The sequence below is a fragment of the Epinephelus lanceolatus genome, chromosome 4 (genome assembly GCF_041903045.1).
Source record: "Epinephelus lanceolatus isolate andai-2023 chromosome 4, ASM4190304v1, whole genome shotgun sequence".
Lineage (NCBI taxonomy): Eukaryota > Metazoa > Chordata > Actinopteri > Perciformes > Serranidae > Epinephelus > Epinephelus lanceolatus.
In genome coordinates this window covers 4,678,282-4,696,282 of record NC_135737.1, presented here as the reverse complement: position 1 = coordinate 4,696,282, position 18,001 = coordinate 4,678,282, and the positions used below count along the sequence as shown (strand labels likewise).

At 39.2% G+C, this 18,001-nt stretch overlaps 1 protein-coding gene across 12 annotated transcripts in view; it reads right to left on the bottom strand.

The window, feature by feature from the left end:
• myo18ab (myosin XVIIIA b) overlaps nucleotides 1-18,001 on the bottom strand; it is a 242,630-nt gene that overhangs the window by 54,854 nt on the left and 169,775 nt on the right. For all 12 annotated transcript variants that reach the window (XM_078166882.1, XM_078166877.1, XM_033631202.2 and 9 more), the window contains 6 exons: nucleotides 14,924-15,035; nucleotides 8,880-9,007; nucleotides 7,306-7,460; nucleotides 6,590-6,713; nucleotides 1,638-1,745; nucleotides 828-920 (listed from right to left, as the gene is read on the bottom strand). In XM_078166882.1, coding sequence (XP_078023008.1) covers nucleotides 828-920; nucleotides 1,638-1,745; nucleotides 6,590-6,713; nucleotides 7,306-7,460; nucleotides 8,880-9,007; nucleotides 14,924-15,035 — 720 coding nt within the window. The remainder of the gene's footprint in view (nucleotides 1-827; nucleotides 921-1,637; nucleotides 1,746-6,589; nucleotides 6,714-7,305; nucleotides 7,461-8,879; nucleotides 9,008-14,923; nucleotides 15,036-18,001) is intronic.

Here is an 18,001-nt window from a genome sequence, read left to right as displayed (position 1 = left end):
TAGCTTTGAGCTAGGTGGTCATGTTTCAGCAACCAGGCTTCATTCTGCCAAACTCAGCTCCACTCGTGCTCCACCTCTTTGCCCTTTTTTGGATTAGCCAGGAGTTACGCAGAATCAGACACTGCCAAGATGGTGCAGCTGAGAGCTTCCTACTGAGCTTCAAAAAGGCTCTTCAGAAACCTACGGGTGGCGTCATGGAGACTATTGGTGTGTCTCAAATCACATACTTCCGTTAGTACACTTCTATGTAGTACTGTATACTATGTGCACTATGTACTCATTGGCGTAGTGCGTGAATTTTGACAGGGTAGTGTTGTCTCAAACCAAACACGGCTGTTGTGCACTCACCGGAAATGATGACCACAAATTAGCTAGTTAGCAAACTAACATAAGCATTTGCGTTATCGTTCGTGGTAACAAATCATTACAGACTGCTAAATTAACCCAATAAACATACTGCTGGCTTATACCCGACAATAGTATAATGGTGCTAATGCAAAAAACACATATATTTGCACAATACAGCGATGTTCACGGTCGTGCAGTCCTCGGCCGCTATTTCCAGTTTGAAAAGTGGTCCCTCCCCTTCCACTACGAAGCCAAGATGGCAACCATTGAGGGCGAGAAGTGTCCATAGTTCCACACTCAATTTCTTGACCGTTTTGAGTGCACCATCCAGGTACTCACAGTGCACTGCATTTTCCATACTTATGCACTTATGCACTCAAAATATTAAATGTAAGTAGTACAGAAGTATGCGATTTGAGACACAGCATAAGCATAAGTTTATACAGTCTATGGATGGGAGCACTGTGATTTGTCTGTACCTGCTCCAACATCTGGATGGTGCCAGCCTGCTCGTCCAGCTCCTCCTCCTGATCCTTCATCTTGGCCTCCATGTCCCGAAGCTGCTTCCTCATCTGAGTGATAAAATACAATACAGAAACAGTAATAGAAGGTACATAATATATATATATATATATATATATATATATATATATATATATATATATATATAAATATAGTAAAGTTAAGTAAGCCTGAGCAATATATCAATATTGTGACATGAGACTAGACTTTGTCTTCAATTTTGGATATCTTAACATCATGTGTTGTCTTTTCCTGGTTTTAAAGGCTGCATTACAGTAAAATGATAATCATGATTATTTTCTGAACTTAGCAGATTGTTATATTATTATCCACATTACGGATGATTATTTATCATAAATCTAATTGTGTAAATATTTTGTGAAACACCAATAGTCAAATGTACTGCATTGTCACAATGCTGATATCAAGGTATTTGGTCAAACCTTTCATGATATTTGATTTTCTCCAAATTGCCCAATCCTAAAACAGAATCTATTTATTTGGATGGGCAGATAACAATTAAATATTTTTTACTGGTGGTTTTAATTGAATTGAAGGACAGACTGGATGTCTTAACTGCAGTGCTGATAGAGTTGCTGTAGCACTGACCGAAAGCATTTTGCAAGTTCTGTATATAGTTTAAGTACAAAGATCTTTATAGAAGAAAAAAAATCAGCAATAAATACAACAACACACAAAGAGGAATCATAAAAGCAAAAGGAAGAAGGCTAAGAAAAAAAGGGGAAAAAAAATAAAAGAAAGAAGACCTTGGCCAGGGATGCCTCATCCTTGGATTCCTGCGAGTTGAGGTCCTGCAGTTCGGCCTCCAGCTGGTCCACCTTCAGGTTGACTGCACACACCTCCAGGTCCTTGTCCTGAAGGACAGAATGTTATGGTCAGAACAGACAGGAGGAGATGGGCGGGGACTGACAGTGTCCCAGTGACGTGATGATAAGCAATTATTTACTCAGCTCAGCAGGTACTAGCTTCAAAGTGTACACATAAACACAAACACAAACACCATTGTGTGTCATATATGTATGTATGTATGTATGTATGCCATACTGGTTAGTTCAATTTTGCATTTTATCTGTTTGTTTTTTTTCCCATGTTATAATTTTTAAGATTGATCCCTCTGTATTTTGGGCATTGACTCATCACATAACAAGTACCTTATCTTTAACACATAGATTTGGCAGACTGACTGATCTCTGACAGCTAACCTATAGATACTGTGACTAATGTCATCCTAATATGACTTTCCTAAACTGACCTTTGAAGCCACTAAAGTAAAACTGAAGTTGAGTATTGGGAACATCCGGGTTCAACTGAGCTTAACGGAGGACAGAGCTAGGTGAGTGATACAGTGTCACTAGGTGGACCTGTCAAACTAGTCAAGCAAACAGTATGGGGCTGGACAAATATGGGTTTTTAAAGGCAAAGTTTACTTAAAATGTATATTCATCTTGTTTCTAGTAAGTTAATCTTTTGTGTACACATTTCATTAAAAAGAGTAAATACAATGAGAGACTTTACGATGCAGATGCTTCGGTGTGTGAAATTAATCTTATGGCATGAAATGAATATTGAATAAAGCAATTATGTAATATGTGAATGAACTATTTTAAAGTTAGTGGAGAGCCTTTAAAAAAAAGAAAGAAGATGTCCTTAGTTGTAGCAGTCTGTGGGTGCATATTTGAATCTGTCTGGACCCTGTTGCTGAGAGACCCTGTTGGATCTTGTGTGCTGTTAAGTTTTTAACTATTACATGCCAGTATATAGCTAATTTTATGATAAGAACAGATATTAGTGTTGCAGTGACCAGTCAATTAAATGATTCCTCAGTTTTTTATTTTTTTATTTTTTTGTTACAAAAAGGTATAAGCATTTTGACAATTAATCATGTATGGCATTTATTAAGCACAAATTCCATACATGATCTTATTCCAACTACATGAACATGATAATTTGCTACCTTTCCCTCATTTTATGAAATTGTAAATTTCTTTTGGTTTTAACTTGTTGGTTATCAATAAAGTAATCATGTTAAAGTTTGAATATTTCTGACTTTAAATAGTAGTTGTGTGAAAAACTAACAATCCAAACATAAAGCCTACTTGCTAGTTTTTTTTCTGTATCTTGTCAGTCAGACATGCTCTTCACAAAATCAGCCTTGCACACAGTCTGTATCATTAGATGGAGTTTGCTTGGTTGTCAAGTGATATATCTGTTGACATGGAAGCTATGTAGAGGAAAGTCAAGCTCGTAACAGCTACTGAGCTTACATGTCCACACATCCATGTCCAGGACAATTCAGCAAACTTCATATACTAATAAGGGCTATCACTGTGTTCTAATCTCTCCCTTATTGATATAGGGCACAAAATTTATAGTACAAACATTTTATTTGAGTGTCTGAATTCTAAGTTTATCATACAATAATGTTTGAGAACTGGTACGCATATATAGTTTCCGAACCTTATGTGATGGGTTCAAAATGCAAAAAGGACAATATAATTACAGTTGCAGCAGAACAGAGTTACTGGAAAGTCTAGAATCCCCTTAACACGTCTACACCTTTTACACCTTTTTAGGCTGTTACATCTATGAGTGGTTCCACTTGAGTCACTACCAACCATCAAAATAAACAATTTATAGACACCACAGAGTGGAAATTCCTACCATAACCACAACAAATCTATGATGCCGTATTAGGGTCATGTAGGTTGAAAAAATAAATAAATAAACATAGGGTTAGGAGAGAGGGCAATATTCAGGAAAACAAACTCTGAATTTCTGAGAAATTAAGCCATAAATTTATGAGGAAAAAAAAAACACATGGATACTGTCTGAGATTAAAGTGGTAAATTCCTGAGAAAAACCTCACTATTTTACGGAAAAATAACTTGAATATTCCCTGAGATTTAAGTCAAAATTTACAGGAAACCCCAGCATACTGAGAGGCTGAGTGACTATTATTTAAACATCTAATCAAGATGTCCCTGTAATAATGGTATAAGAATAGTTCCACAATGAAAGTTGTGCTAATGTCCGTATGTTACCTGGCCATCAGCTGGACATCCCTCCTGGGTGTCCTAGCAATGTTGAAATATGACATCAACACCAACAGGCAGCTCTTCTGCTCAAGTTTAGGTACACACTCTAAACTGCAACAAATATAATATGCTAGATCAAAAACTAAATGTAAACTTAAATTGTAGTTGTACTACTACAGACAGTGCCACTGTACTAGATGAAAACATTTTCCTGGCAAAAAAAAAAAAAAAAAAAAAAATTTGTGGCCAGGCAGTGCAATGAATGCATGTAAACATACATTGTAAACAAAAATTGAAGCAGAGCTACTACTACAGACAGTGCTGTACTGGATGAAGTTTTTACTGGCAAAACATATTGCTGGCCTGAAAAAGAAAAATATCGCCAAGTTTCACCGGTGGCGTTCGCTTGTCTGTATGTACTCCGACAGCCTTAAATGATGCGCCTTTTTTCTTAAAATTTCCAGAGGACGAAGCGCCACAGCCCACACATTTAGCCATAGCTGCGATGCTATGGCTAATGGCTAACAACAAATATGACAGCAGCGAATACCCAACATAATGCCATTGATTGGCTGTCAAGCTAAACAACCATTGCAGGTATTGGCTGGGCAGCGTCTGGTAGGGCTGCACGATTCTGGAAAAAATGAGAATCACGATTTTTTTGGCTTATAATTGAGATCACGATTCTCTCACGATTTTTTTCAACATAAAGATTTATTGTGCTTATTTCCTGATACAAAGGGACAAGTAACAAAAATTATAAATAAATAATAAAAAAAATATCATTAAATAACAAAACCTATGATTGTGCCTGATACAAGAGACACAAGGCACATAAACTCTGGTCAGCAGAGAGGGAACACTCCTGTTTTTAGCTTAAATGCAACAGCTGACAGCCTGACACTGACCGTAAAAACAATAAACTTTAGTCTCTTGTCTTCTCTTACAGCTTTTGAACAATTTTAACAATAATATCAATGTTGAACAACATTTTTTGAGGTAGGTATTCCAGGCCTGGAATTAAGTCATTTAGGGCAAGGCCACTTTGGCCTCTGATAAATAAATTTATTGGGGCATCACGGCCAAAATGTGGGGCACCAAGGCCAAAACCAATGGCGCAATAACAATATGTATTAATTACACTGAATGAAGACAAAACAATATATGTGTTGAAAAACGGTAATGAGTTTATTAAAACTGTAAACTGAACATTTGACTTTTCCACAAAATGCTGTGTGATAAATGTTATTAAAATTGAATTAAAATGTGAACAATTCATAATATTCATTGTTATTGTTATGATAAAATAAAGTCTAAATGGACTAAGGAAGATCAAAATTAAATGTTTCAACACCATGCATTTGACAGGAGTATTCACCTAACATAGCCTACATATCTTTAATTATATAATTATTTATATGTCTCTATGTATATTTTCACATAAATCCCTAATATTTGATTTGCCTTTGAAAAAAAATCATCTTCCTTCATTTAATTTGACAGTGTTTATTGTATTGTATTATATGTATTAATTCTCTACAGAATCTTGTATGTTCTTTAATGTGTGTTCAATTTATTAAAAGGAAATAAACAAAAAAACATTTTGGTGAACCCTGCAGCAAAGTGAACCCTCTTCCTCAGAGAGGATCTTTGCCTCCCAGTTTGTGCCTGGCTGCAGAGCAGAGTGAACCATCTTTCTTCTCAGAGGATCTTTGTCCCATGAGAGCAGGCACTGCTGCTCTCCATGTCCGCATTGTAAACAACTTTCGCTGGCGATTTGACAGTCACTAGAAGCACATTATGACCCTTTGTAAAAGTTTCTGTGTGGTACCTGTGTTGTACATGAGCTAACGTTAGCGGCTAAGGACTGAGAGGCTGACTTGTAAGGGGTCCTCCTCATATTGTCGGCTCTCTCCTGCTCTCGCTGCTTTCCAAACTGCCGGCCGGCTGTCGCTCTGCATCACGTGGTATTGAGCGCTTGTTTTCATGCAGATGATGTCCCGACTCCCGGCACGGGCGGGACCGGCAGAATCATCCGTCATTAAAAAATTAGATCGCATATGCATATGAATCGAGATCACGATTTTATTACGATTAATCGTGCAGCACTAGTGCATGGTGTTCATGTTTTTTTAATCATCACTGACTGACAGTTCACTGTCATCTGTCACTCATTGCACAGACAAACGCCCACAGTGGAGTAGTATTTACTGTTCAAGTCACAAGACTCCGTACAAGACAGTGCATATGAGAAAAAAAGAAAAAAGAAAAAAGAAAAAGAAAAACAGTAAAAAACTGGTCGGGGATATTTGAGAGAGGTGAGGAGCAGTGCGCAATTGCACAGTAAAACAGCTTAGAGGGAACAGTGGTACACAGTGCATTCAGCACTTTTATACATAAGCAAACACTGAGCCGCACAGGACATGAACCCCAGTCTCCTGGGCAAATGTCTGTGCTTGATCCATGCATCCACCACATGGACTGGCTGCACTCTCTACTACATCACCATACTTTCTGGTAGAAGTAAAATTATAAATTCTTTCTCAGAAAATTCAGAGTTTTTTTTCCAGAATATTACCACCCCCTTTATCCCTCTATAATGGCCCGATTACGCTGTGGTAACACAAACACACAGACACAAACTGGAGCACACAGGAACAAACCTCCAGCTGCTGTCGGAGGCTGAAGGCATCTCCGCTTAGCATGTCTTTCTCTCGGGCCAATTTCTCCCTCAGGCTCCTCTCCCTCTGCACCTCCTCCTGGGCTGCACTCAACTCACTGTCAAACCTGCACCAAAAAACACATACACACACGTTGACACACTCCTCTGATTAACACTGACTAAACACTCTAATGAAGCCACAACCACTGCTACGTTGATGACATTTAGGAAGCTAAATTCATAAAGTAAAGTTCATGGAAAAATGTAATCATTAAAAATGTGCTGAGCTGGTCAGAGAGAAGATCCTACATGTTAAACTACAGCATGCATATTCAGCAATGCATATACAGCTACAGAGCATGTCCCATGATAGTACCCCCCACCCCCACCCAAAACACACACACACACACACACACACACACACACACACACGGTTTATCAGCAGTACAAATGAGCTAGAGATTTGTGCGTCCTCTCTGCACAGCATGATGCTATAAACAATCTGGAGCACAATATTTTTTTCTTTACAGTTATTACTGTCACTACAGCAACACCACTGGACCCTTCACAGTCTGTGGGAACACAGCAGAATAAGGTAATACACCTGTGTGAAGTCACTTGTATCTACAGACACCTGCTCAACATGACTGTGTGTGTGTGTGTGTGTGTGTGTGTGTGTGTGTGTGTGTGTGGGCGGGGGTGGGGGGCTGTACTGACTTTCTCTGCTTCTTCTCCAGGTCGTGGTTGCGGCTCTGTTGGCCCTCCAGGTGAAGTTTGGTGTCCTGCAGTTCAGCGGTCAGTCGTTGGGTTTTTTTCTTCAGCTGCTGGATGTTTCGCTGGGACTCCTCGTTGTCAGCCTGCAGGTCGCTGATCTGCACAAACACACAGGCAGCTAATCAGAACTGGAAAAGATTCACTATTTTGACTGAAAGTTAAAATAAAAAATTATTATTAATCAATTAATTCATTCATTTAATCATCTGGGAAACAGGGTTTCCCAAACTTTCATTTATGTGTGGTGGCCTGCAATATATTGATTTTCAGCCTTGGAGATATGCCCCTCTGTTTCTCTCTCAAACATGGCGGCTGGTGTGATGTACTGCTGTGGATGCCGCAGCATAACATATTTTAGCCACCTAAAAAAATCCATATCAGTTTAAGTGTATGTTTTATTGGAATATTTGCTCTGCTTTACCTTACCACTTATCAAGCAGACCAGAAACTGTGTTTGCTAAGTGATATTACTGTTTTTGTAAATGGAGTCTTGGTAGCTTTGATATAACAGCTTCAATTCTCTGTTGGAAAGGGCTGTCTGATAGTAAGGTTAGGTTGCAAAAAATATTATAAATATTGCGTACACTCGAATTGATATTTATTGTGGTGGGCTTTGTTTGGGTGGCTAAAAACAGACTAACTGAGGCAGAGTTTGCTCACACTGTCTGATTTTATGTATGTGATGGTAGGATTTTCTACCCGAAGTTATTGTATATAAACATTGTGATTTGGTCTATAGTTTTGTTGTCTTTCATTGGCCGTGAATGTGTGAAGTTTCCACGTCCATAGCAATACTAGATTTGTTACTGAAAAATAAACCAACAAAAACTTACCTTGATTCGTTTTTGATTTGTTTAAAATATGGGATTGTGTTTTAAGTCTTCATCTAGACAACATAGTTCCTGAACCCTCAATAATCACTAGATAAGAATGACATGATATGAACTGAAATCTTCACAGATAGTAAGATAGTCTCCTACTACCCTGACTAGATCTGTAACATAATGGATATTTTAAACTTGAATTGTCTTTCAGGGACTTTGGAGTTGATGTGAGCCTGAGTTTTGTACTAACTCTAGCTTGTCTGTTAGGGGTGTTGGGTTATACCAGTATTGACGATATGCGCTGTATTTAAAAAAAGGAAATGCTGACATCATGTTAATATTACACATAATAATATCTTGTACAGGGCCTCAAAAATCCTATCCATTTCTTTCTGTTCCTTGTGATAATTGTGTAGTGAAAATCAATAGCACACCATCACTACCTGCTATAAATTTAAATAACTGAAAGTATTTAAATTGTAATTAAATAAGAAGCTTGGAGGTGTCTAATTTGGGTACAGCCTTATATCGCACCATAAAGGGCTGTAACTTTTGACTTCATTCGTTTCTTAAATACTTACCTAAAATCAATGAATTTGACAGTACATGGAGAGTCAAGCTGCATGGTCGTCATCATATCAGAGATGGAACACAATGGTTTCTAGTGGAAGGTGTGTATCAGTGTGCACTCACCCTCCTCTCCAGCTGTCGTTTGTTCTGCTGCTCCACCTCCAGCTTGTCATCGAACTCCTGCTGCAGTCTCTTCTTGGTGAATTCAATCTCCCTGATGGCTCTTTCATACTTCAGCCTCCACTCTCCTCCTGCCACATCAGCATGATCAGTCAGTTTCATCTTTTTGTTTCATATCTGAATATGCATACACTTGCTGCATACCTCCCATATAACATGTATTTTTCCAAAAGGACAGGACAACCAAATGTTGACAATTTTCATCATGTCTGAGTACATCCATTTGTGGATTCCACTGCTGCCTCTACGTAAGTCCATAAAAACCACTGATTAAATTGAATCATTAAGCTCAACTGAAGTAAGACCATGAGCTACTGATATTTGTTTTGATACTAAGATGCTCACCTACAGCCAGTTTAAAACCGTATCCATTATATGAAATTCTTTTACTTTACTGAATAAGTCAGTTCCAATACTTTCAGACACATTTCAGTGAGACCTAGACTGTTTTCAGGTATCTTTGTATGGCACAACCCACACATATTGAATGTACTTTGAGTCTGACATGAAGAATACCTTCATGACTGTGTTGCAGTGCCAGTTCACCTGAAAGCTGTCAAAGCTCTGCTATGGTACAAACAACTGAAGCTGTTCAGACCTATGCAACATGAACATACTTCGAAAAATCAATCTACATTCATAAAGTCTGCATGGCACACAATGACAGCTGGCAGCCGGCCTGCAGGGCGCCTGCAACTCAATCCCTACTTATTTTTTCACTTTTAACTGATCAATTTCTAATGTACTTCTTCACATTGAATTTTTGCTGGGCTTTTGTCAAAGCATCGACCACACACCACCCCTATGGTTCCTGCACCTCCACTGAAGAAAACAGTATGGGAGTGAATTGCTGCTATTGTAAGGTCTGTGTGGGAGTATGTGTATGACCAGTTCATGGACAGTTTGTATCAAGACATTTACATTCAAACCAGTGCTTGTTTGTTGAGCTTCTATTAACAGATCACAAAATCAACCTACTGTCATCAAAACACTGATTGTGACCACTTTTCCTCTTTATGATTTGCGTTGGTTAATCTCTGGTTGTTTCTTAGGCTGAAGTTTGCTGTGTTGTATTTGATTTAGTGAAGAAAATGATCAATTAGTTGATTGGTAGAAAATAACGAACAACAACTTTGAAAATCAATTGTAATTTTTAAGTTAGACTGTCAAACGTTCTCTACTTCCAACTTTTCCATTTGCTGCTTTTATGTGTTATTTATTGCTGTAAATCTACAGTTTTGGACTGCTGATCAGACAGAGAAAGTTGTCAGGTTAGGTTCTTTGAAATTGGCCATTTTTAATACTTTCAACTGGTTATTTAATAGGTTAATAGCATTTAATAAAAAAAATGAGAATAACTGCCCTACAGTTGTATGTCTCCACACACCAGTTAAGTTTCTCCTACAGTTTACATCCATGTCTGTGAAAACATGGATGCTTCACACAAGTCTTCCCCCTGACAGCACAGGGTTAGGGTTCTATACAATTAGCACAGTTTCAAGGTTGACACCCAAGATTAGTGTCACCAATATATGACGTTGAGTTTTGTCATATTAGCAAATTAATTATGGAGTTATGGCCAAAAACATATTTTGTGAGGTCAAACTGACCTTGACCTTTGTCCACAAAATTCTAATTAGTTTTTTTTTTTAGTCCAAGTGAAAGTTTGTGCCAAATCTAAAGAAGTTCCCTCAAGCTGTTCTTGAGATATTGTGTTCACAAGAACGAGATGGGTGCAAGATCACAGCTAAACAATAAATCATAATGGGTCCGTGTACGTTTTGAACGTAATTGCTTGTCTTTTATTTCACTATTTTACAGTATAGTTGTAATTGCGGACTAGACATGGTCGATTCGACAATAGATTCAGCTTGTAGTGCTGTCGGTCTTTCCACACATAGCTTACCCCCTCTAGAAATTTCTGCCAAACAGTGTTTACAAATTGCTGTTTTAGGTTCATTCTCGGATACAATGCCTCCATACTGCTGACATGTTTGCTGTATTAAAACGCGCGTTACCAGGCTCCCAGTCGTTGGCAGGCTGATTATGTGCATCACTTCATTTCTGTTTTGGCAAGGGGATGTTGTGTTTCAGCGCGGCAATGTAATGTAGCCAATATATTCCTAGGCTTTTGGATCACTCTGTAGTCTAGGCCTATTCTTTTCATGGACATAACAGGGCAGTGAACTAGTCAACACGTCACCTGTCGATCTTTGAATTCTTTGCTCAAATGTTTCACCAAGTTTGTGATGTCTCGTATTATCTCCCTTTGCGAGGCAGACTTTCTCTTGTCTTTTTTCATGTGCACCAGCACCGAATGTTGATACAGGTGTTGTCATACACACCATTTGCGCAAAATGTGCTCCAGTAGGAACAAGGAAGGCGTTTCTGTGCATAAATGAATAAAATAAATCAAATAAATTAATGAACTGAATCAATTTAAAAAGTACTGGTATTTTCCAAATGCAGTATAGTACCGTTTGGAATACTCTAGTACCGCGGTACTATTTTAGTACCGGTATACCGTGCAACACTAGTAACAAGTGGGCATGGCATTATTCCAGTTGTACAGGCTAAGCAAGACTGTTTAACTTTTGTCAGTTGTGATCTAATGCTGTTATCGAGTTATTGTTGCGATTGTTTGCAGCTAAGTTATTGGTTGGTTGGCTTCACCAAAGCTAACTGATGTTAGTTTGCTAAAGCTTGTTCACAGACATAGTCTTGCATGCAACTAAACATCCTCTGTACTAACCAAGACCCTTTGTAACACATATCTCATACACATACTCATTCACGAATTGTCTGTCAACATAACTACACCCAAAGAGAGGGAACTCAAAGTTCCTGGTCCTTTGTGTTTGTCCTGACCAAGGTCAGAAAAAACCTCCCCCGTCTGAAGCCATCTGTGATTTGGCCATCTTGTAGGTTTCTGTTGTAAGCCATTTTGTTTTATAGGCTCCCTCTCTCTCTCTCTCTCTCTCTCTCTCTCTCTCTCTCTCATAGACACACATCCACACACATATACACACACCATGCTTGTTTATAGTTAGTTAGAATTTCAGTGTTTTGTTTTGCTTTGTTTTCTTCATGAATACATTTATTTGGAGTCGTAACTGCTGTCTCTTTAATATTGCACAAGAGTGAATGAATAGTCAACCTCTGCTATGTCAAGAACTCTGAAATCCTTCAGCCGTTACTATTAATATGGTCATTTTGGTTATAGTTTTTAATTAAACTATCAATCAGAGTTCCAAATTGATAGTTTATTGAGCTTTATAAGACTAATATCATTGACTGGCTATCATTTTTCCCTTTTCTGGAATGGTGCCCCATGAGGTGATGTCATGTAAATTAAGAACGGTGGTGTGGTGGTTAGCACTGTCACCTCACAGCAAGAGGGTTCCCAGTTCGATCCCAGGAGGGAGCCCTTCTGTGCAGAGTTTGCATGTTCTCGCTCTGACAGTGTGGGTTTTCTCCGGGTACTCCGGCTTCCTCCCACAGTCCAAAGACATGCAGACTGAGGACTAGGTTAATTGGTGACTCTAAATTGGCTGTAGGTGTGAATAGTTGTCTGTCACTATGTGTCAGCCCTGTGATAGTCTGGCGACCTGTCCAGGGTATACCATGCCACTCGCCCAATGTCAGCTCCAGCCCCCCCGCGACCCTCAAGAGGATAAGCGGTTACAAAAATGGATGGATGGATTAATAATAATTTACTATTTCCCATAGCCATTTTGATACTTTAATTGGAGATCTGTTACAAGGTCAGGCCCGTGTTAAGGCTTAGATCCCAACAACTGTTGCTGCCATAGACTGTATGAAACTGTCCTGTGTATTACCCAAACACTTGAAGAAAAACGCCAGGAGGTGAGGTGTGTGTGGGGGAGAGAGGGGACAGGGCGAGAGGGAGATGAGTGTGTAGAGTGTGTTATTAGTTAATAATAATGCCACTTGTTAGGCTTCTGTGCATTGATAGCTCCTTTTTGTTTTTTCATTATGTATTGCTCCTTGGTTAGATATGTGATTTATTTATTTATTTATTTACTTTTTTCAAATGAGCAACAATAACCATTGCTACTTTTACTACATTAATTTGCTTGTGTTTCAAAATTGTCATTACCAAAAGCTAATGGCGCCATCTAGAGCCAGTGTTAAGTTTGTTGTCCATTCTTTTCTATTTTCAAATCCTACACACCAGATCTTTAACTGAAGAAAATGTGAATCAACATCTGCCAGTTCTTTATCGTAATCATAAATATTGCATGATGTAGGTGCAGTCGCTTCCAGCTGCCTCTCTGTCAGCTCCACTACATTCGTGCTAAATTTAGGCTTTTATGTCTATTTTACAAGTGATGGTGGTGCTTCTTGTTGTTGGACCTGGACGGTGGTGGCAGGTGGCTGCAACTTTCTCATCAAGATGACGAAAATCAACTCACCAGTCTGTAAACTCTCCTTCTGTTGACCTCTAGCTACTTAGATAGAGGTTTTCAAATGTATACATCAGTAAACATCGAAGTAATATGAAGAAGATGAGCACCAGCTGAACTAGTGCTCTGCTAGCCACTGTACAGGCATTAGTAAACAAACTGAGCAACCCCTATGCAGCATCAGTTTTCAACAGAATATCGGAAACTGTAACATCCTTTGATTTACTGGAACTTTGCTATATCCTGAACAGTGCCATTCAACCACAAGGCTCATTTTCTACATGCCCATCTGACAGAGCAGAGGACTCTGGTGAGAGCAGGAGAGGGGGCTTGTGCTTTACGGTGAATAAGGACTGGTGTGACGGTAGGAATGTGAGGTGTACTGTTCCTGCTGTGGACCACTGCTATACACCGTTCAGAGGCGGCTACTGTGCGGTGCTGCCAGTGTTCAGGAGGAGCAACAGAATGGCGGTCTAGTTGGGGTCAGTATGTGTGGACAATTAAATCATTCCACAACCAGAATCCATGGGTTACCAGAACCATCCGGAAACATGGACAATTATAAAGCAGCAGCCAACAATGCAAGAAAATGCAAAAAAAGACAAAATTACAGTGTACACGTTAAAGGAGCTGGTGGGATCACATTTCACTGGAGTTCCTTGTATAATTCCAAGTTACAAATAAATGATTGATTGAATGTATATAAGCCGTCGCACACGTGTATGTATCCTTGGCTGCCCCCCAAAAATACCTTGCCTTATTGAAACTATGTCCCCGCATATATGTTTCCACCAATGACTAGAAAATGACAAAAGATGTGCATTGTCAAACATCATGCAAAACCTCAAAAGATTATCACAACTTTGAGTTTTTTTTATTTCACTGCTGTCTGAGTAGTTTCTACAGCCGTCACGATTTTTTATTTCACACCGCAAATCCATGTACTCTCTCAGCTGGCAGGAAATGTGGGGATTATGGTGTCAGTTTCTTAGTATGAATATATAATATAACCATAACAATTGCAATTACAATTAGTACAAACGGCTGTGTTAAGATTGACATCAGCAGCCTCCTCATTCATTTCAGTGACACCACTGGGTTGGCACAATGGGATCTAAACGCAGAGGGCCCCAGCAAAATAAGCTCAGGAATACAACAAAATGCCACATACCAGCAAACATTCCTGGCAGATAACGTTGCGACATTAATGAAATAATTCTCAGGCAATGTGGCTCTATTTCCAGTCTGAACAACTGTTTACAGGGTCATATGTAACACAGCTACTTAGGCTTAAGTTGTCCCACCTCAACAGATGTGATAAAACTCACAGAACTGCCACTCAGACTTGATCCGTACACACCCACACAGTCCTGAGAAGACATCTAATCAGTCAAACACCTGCGTGGGTGTCCAGCAGCTTTAGCACAAGGCTGACAGTTAACATTTTTATGAGTGAGTTTTTAAAGCAACATAACATGACTATCAGAAGTCTGGGCAGATTCGTAAGCATTGCTGTAGTGGGGTGTGTCATTCTGTTCACATGCTGTCTGTGTGTCTAACCTGTGTCGTCATCTTCCATCTCTCCATTGAGTTCAGATGCCCTGATGAGTCGAGCCTCCATCACCTCCATCTCCATGGACTCCATCTGCTTTTTCATGTTGTCAAACTTGGCCTGGTGGATCACAAAAGAAACAAAACAAAACAAAAAAAAAAACAGTTTCTAACACATCTTTCTCCATGGATTAACCTGTGAATTCTACAGGTTTTCGTGTGTTGGAGCCCAACTAGAAGCACATCACAAAGACAGAGAGGACCACATTCTCAGGGGCCCATGGAGGGAAGTTTTGGTAGTTGTTAAAAAACTAAGATCACACTAAGTCCTGTCATAACGTGCTGATGCTACTCGTGACCTTCAGTGTGTACCTCTGGGGTACTGGCTCTTTGTCACGTTCCTCGGGTCATTCCTGAACAATGTTTATGGTATGGCATGGTGTATTGTCCTGCTGGGGGGACACCGTCATCAGGGAGTGCCCTTGCCATGAGGTGTTTGGGTTGGTGAAGCATGTCAGGTGGCATCCACATGAATACCAGGACATAAGGTTTCTCAGCAGAACATTCAACTGTTACAAGATTATCAATGTTATTCACTTGACAGTGGTTTTAATATTTTGGCTGATCGGTTTATATGTCTCTTCAACTTCGGTAGTTGTGTCATTTATTACATTAGATGTTTCTCTCAACACGATACTTTACTGTATAGATTAATCCAAAAATGGCACTGGTCCATTCCACTGCAAACATTCCCAACATGCAATGAACCTTTCCCTCTGTGTGGATTCCCACATTGCCCCCTTGTGCCTCTTCCTCACTCACAAGAAGAAAATAAATCCATCCCACATTTCTATAAGCCTGGCCATTTGGAGGCAGCCCCTCCCAATGGCTATCTGAGCAGTCACAGGAAAAAATCTATCCCAACATCCCCCAATAAAAACAGAGAAAGAAATCATGTCAAAAATGTCAAATTGTGAACTAAATGGATGGAGGAAGCTGGGGGAGGGCAGTGCTGGAGAAATGGCCTGACAATATGATTTCACAATTACAGTCCTGGCTCTGGCTCTGGCTCTGGCTGTGTGTGTGTGTGTGTGTGTGTGTGTGTGTGTGTGTGAGGGAGCAAGAGAAGAGAAAGCTGGTGGATAGCTGAAAAACAGGGAGCGGCTTATAGACAGCTTGTGTCCATGTCAGAATGACTGCATGATGCACTGCACTGTTGCAGGTGTCAGTGCAGCACTGGCTGATCCGCTGTTTTGGCAGATTATGTTTTGAATGATATTAAGGTTCAAACTTATGCTAAGATTTCTTTTAAGTCTATCTTAATACTACAACTGCATGCCAGATACTGTATACAGTTTGTTGAAAGTGCTAATGGTTACTGTAATCATTCCTCCTCTCCAACATGGCTGTGAAGTGATCCCTTCAAAGTGCTTGTGATTGCACTGTAAAATATGGGGAGTGAACCCAACAGTCCTCTGCTAAAGTATGTTCCAAAGTTCAGCTGAAGCTAATACAACGCTACAAATTGAGGCTGGAGATAGACAAATCGAGGTTTTGTATTTTTTTTAATTGTGTGTAATTTTATTGCAGGTATTTTGTCCCAGACAACATTCCCAACACTTTCTACACTCGAAGAAATAAGAGTTCCAAAAGGGTTCTTCCTGAAGGGGTGAGGTTCTACCCAGAACCATTTGCTTCTGAAGAACCCTTTTTTGAAGAAAGGGTTCAATATTAGCTTCATATTAACTTCAGCTGAACTTCACTAAAAGGATGTTTTGCACTGTATGAGGACCATTACTGACAATGTATCTATAGCTCTATAAACTGAATCACTTTACAGCCAGTATGGAGAGAAGGAAAAACGAACAAATAACTTACAATGCACTGTAGGCCACAATATTCTTTCGATTAATATTTCCAAGATTCTCATGTCCCCTTGACATTCCCTCATATTAACCAGGGAAGGACAGTTAAAAATGAAGAAGGACACTTTTAAGCATCTAACCTCAAACCATTTCCTCTTCATTTCAGTCCAGTGCTGCTCCAGCTGTAGTTGTATTCATTTTCTGACTGTTTTGGGTTCTCTAGTATCAGTACTCATGGTGCTGAATTTGATATATATATTCGTCTACTGGTTTTTAACAACAGGACTTGAAGCTCAGCAGTCTGAAATTCTTCTTTTTACTCTTTGGTAAAACATTTTGTGAATTAATGAAAACTTGCTCACAAACAGAACAGAGCAGATAGGCTTATAAGGCAATTTTGGGCTGTTGATGCAAATGGTCAAATCTCACAAATGCACCACTGCTCATGAACAGATGGCTTGTAAAGGCTGAAATAAGGAGTTCACAAATAGTTTTTAGAGATGTTTTTTGTTTTTTTAACAAGAGTGTACAAAACTGTTCTCACATGAGGCCAATGTGAGCACTGTGCCTCACAATAAAATGGCATATTAAAAAATGCATTTTAGAGGTCTGACGTGGATATGAACGAATGTCAACACAATTTCAGAAGAATCCAAGTGTTTATAAGATGTAAATATGGTACAAAATACCCCACAAGTTCAAGGGTGTCTCAGAATTATTATGTAACTTTATGTACCTACTCTGGCAAAAACAGTACAAATGTCATTATTTACAGTATTGTAAATGTGACCTTATAATAATACTCCAGCACCATCCTGTAAAAACATTTTTTCCAGGGAAACAAAGAAAGAGAAATCTGCAAAGATTGAGCTACAATTACTTTGTGAAAAATACACGTGTCGGAAAATCTACTGCTCATGTGAAAAAAAGCCTGCCCTGTATTATAAGCATAACATTCGTAGTAATCTTTGAAAAAGTGTATTTGTTCCTACAATGAAAGACTCAGGGAAGAAGAGAATGTTCTGTGCTTGAACTCTCCAATATTGAATAAATTAAAGGCCACATACATACAAACTGGAATTTTGTTGTGTTATAGGTAAAAAAACAAACATATTGAGACAGGGAGGTTTTACAGCTCAACAGGCTGTGCTCTCCTGCTGCACACACCTGAAGGGGATCATTTGATCTGCTACATGGGAATACACTGATTAATGTGAGTTCC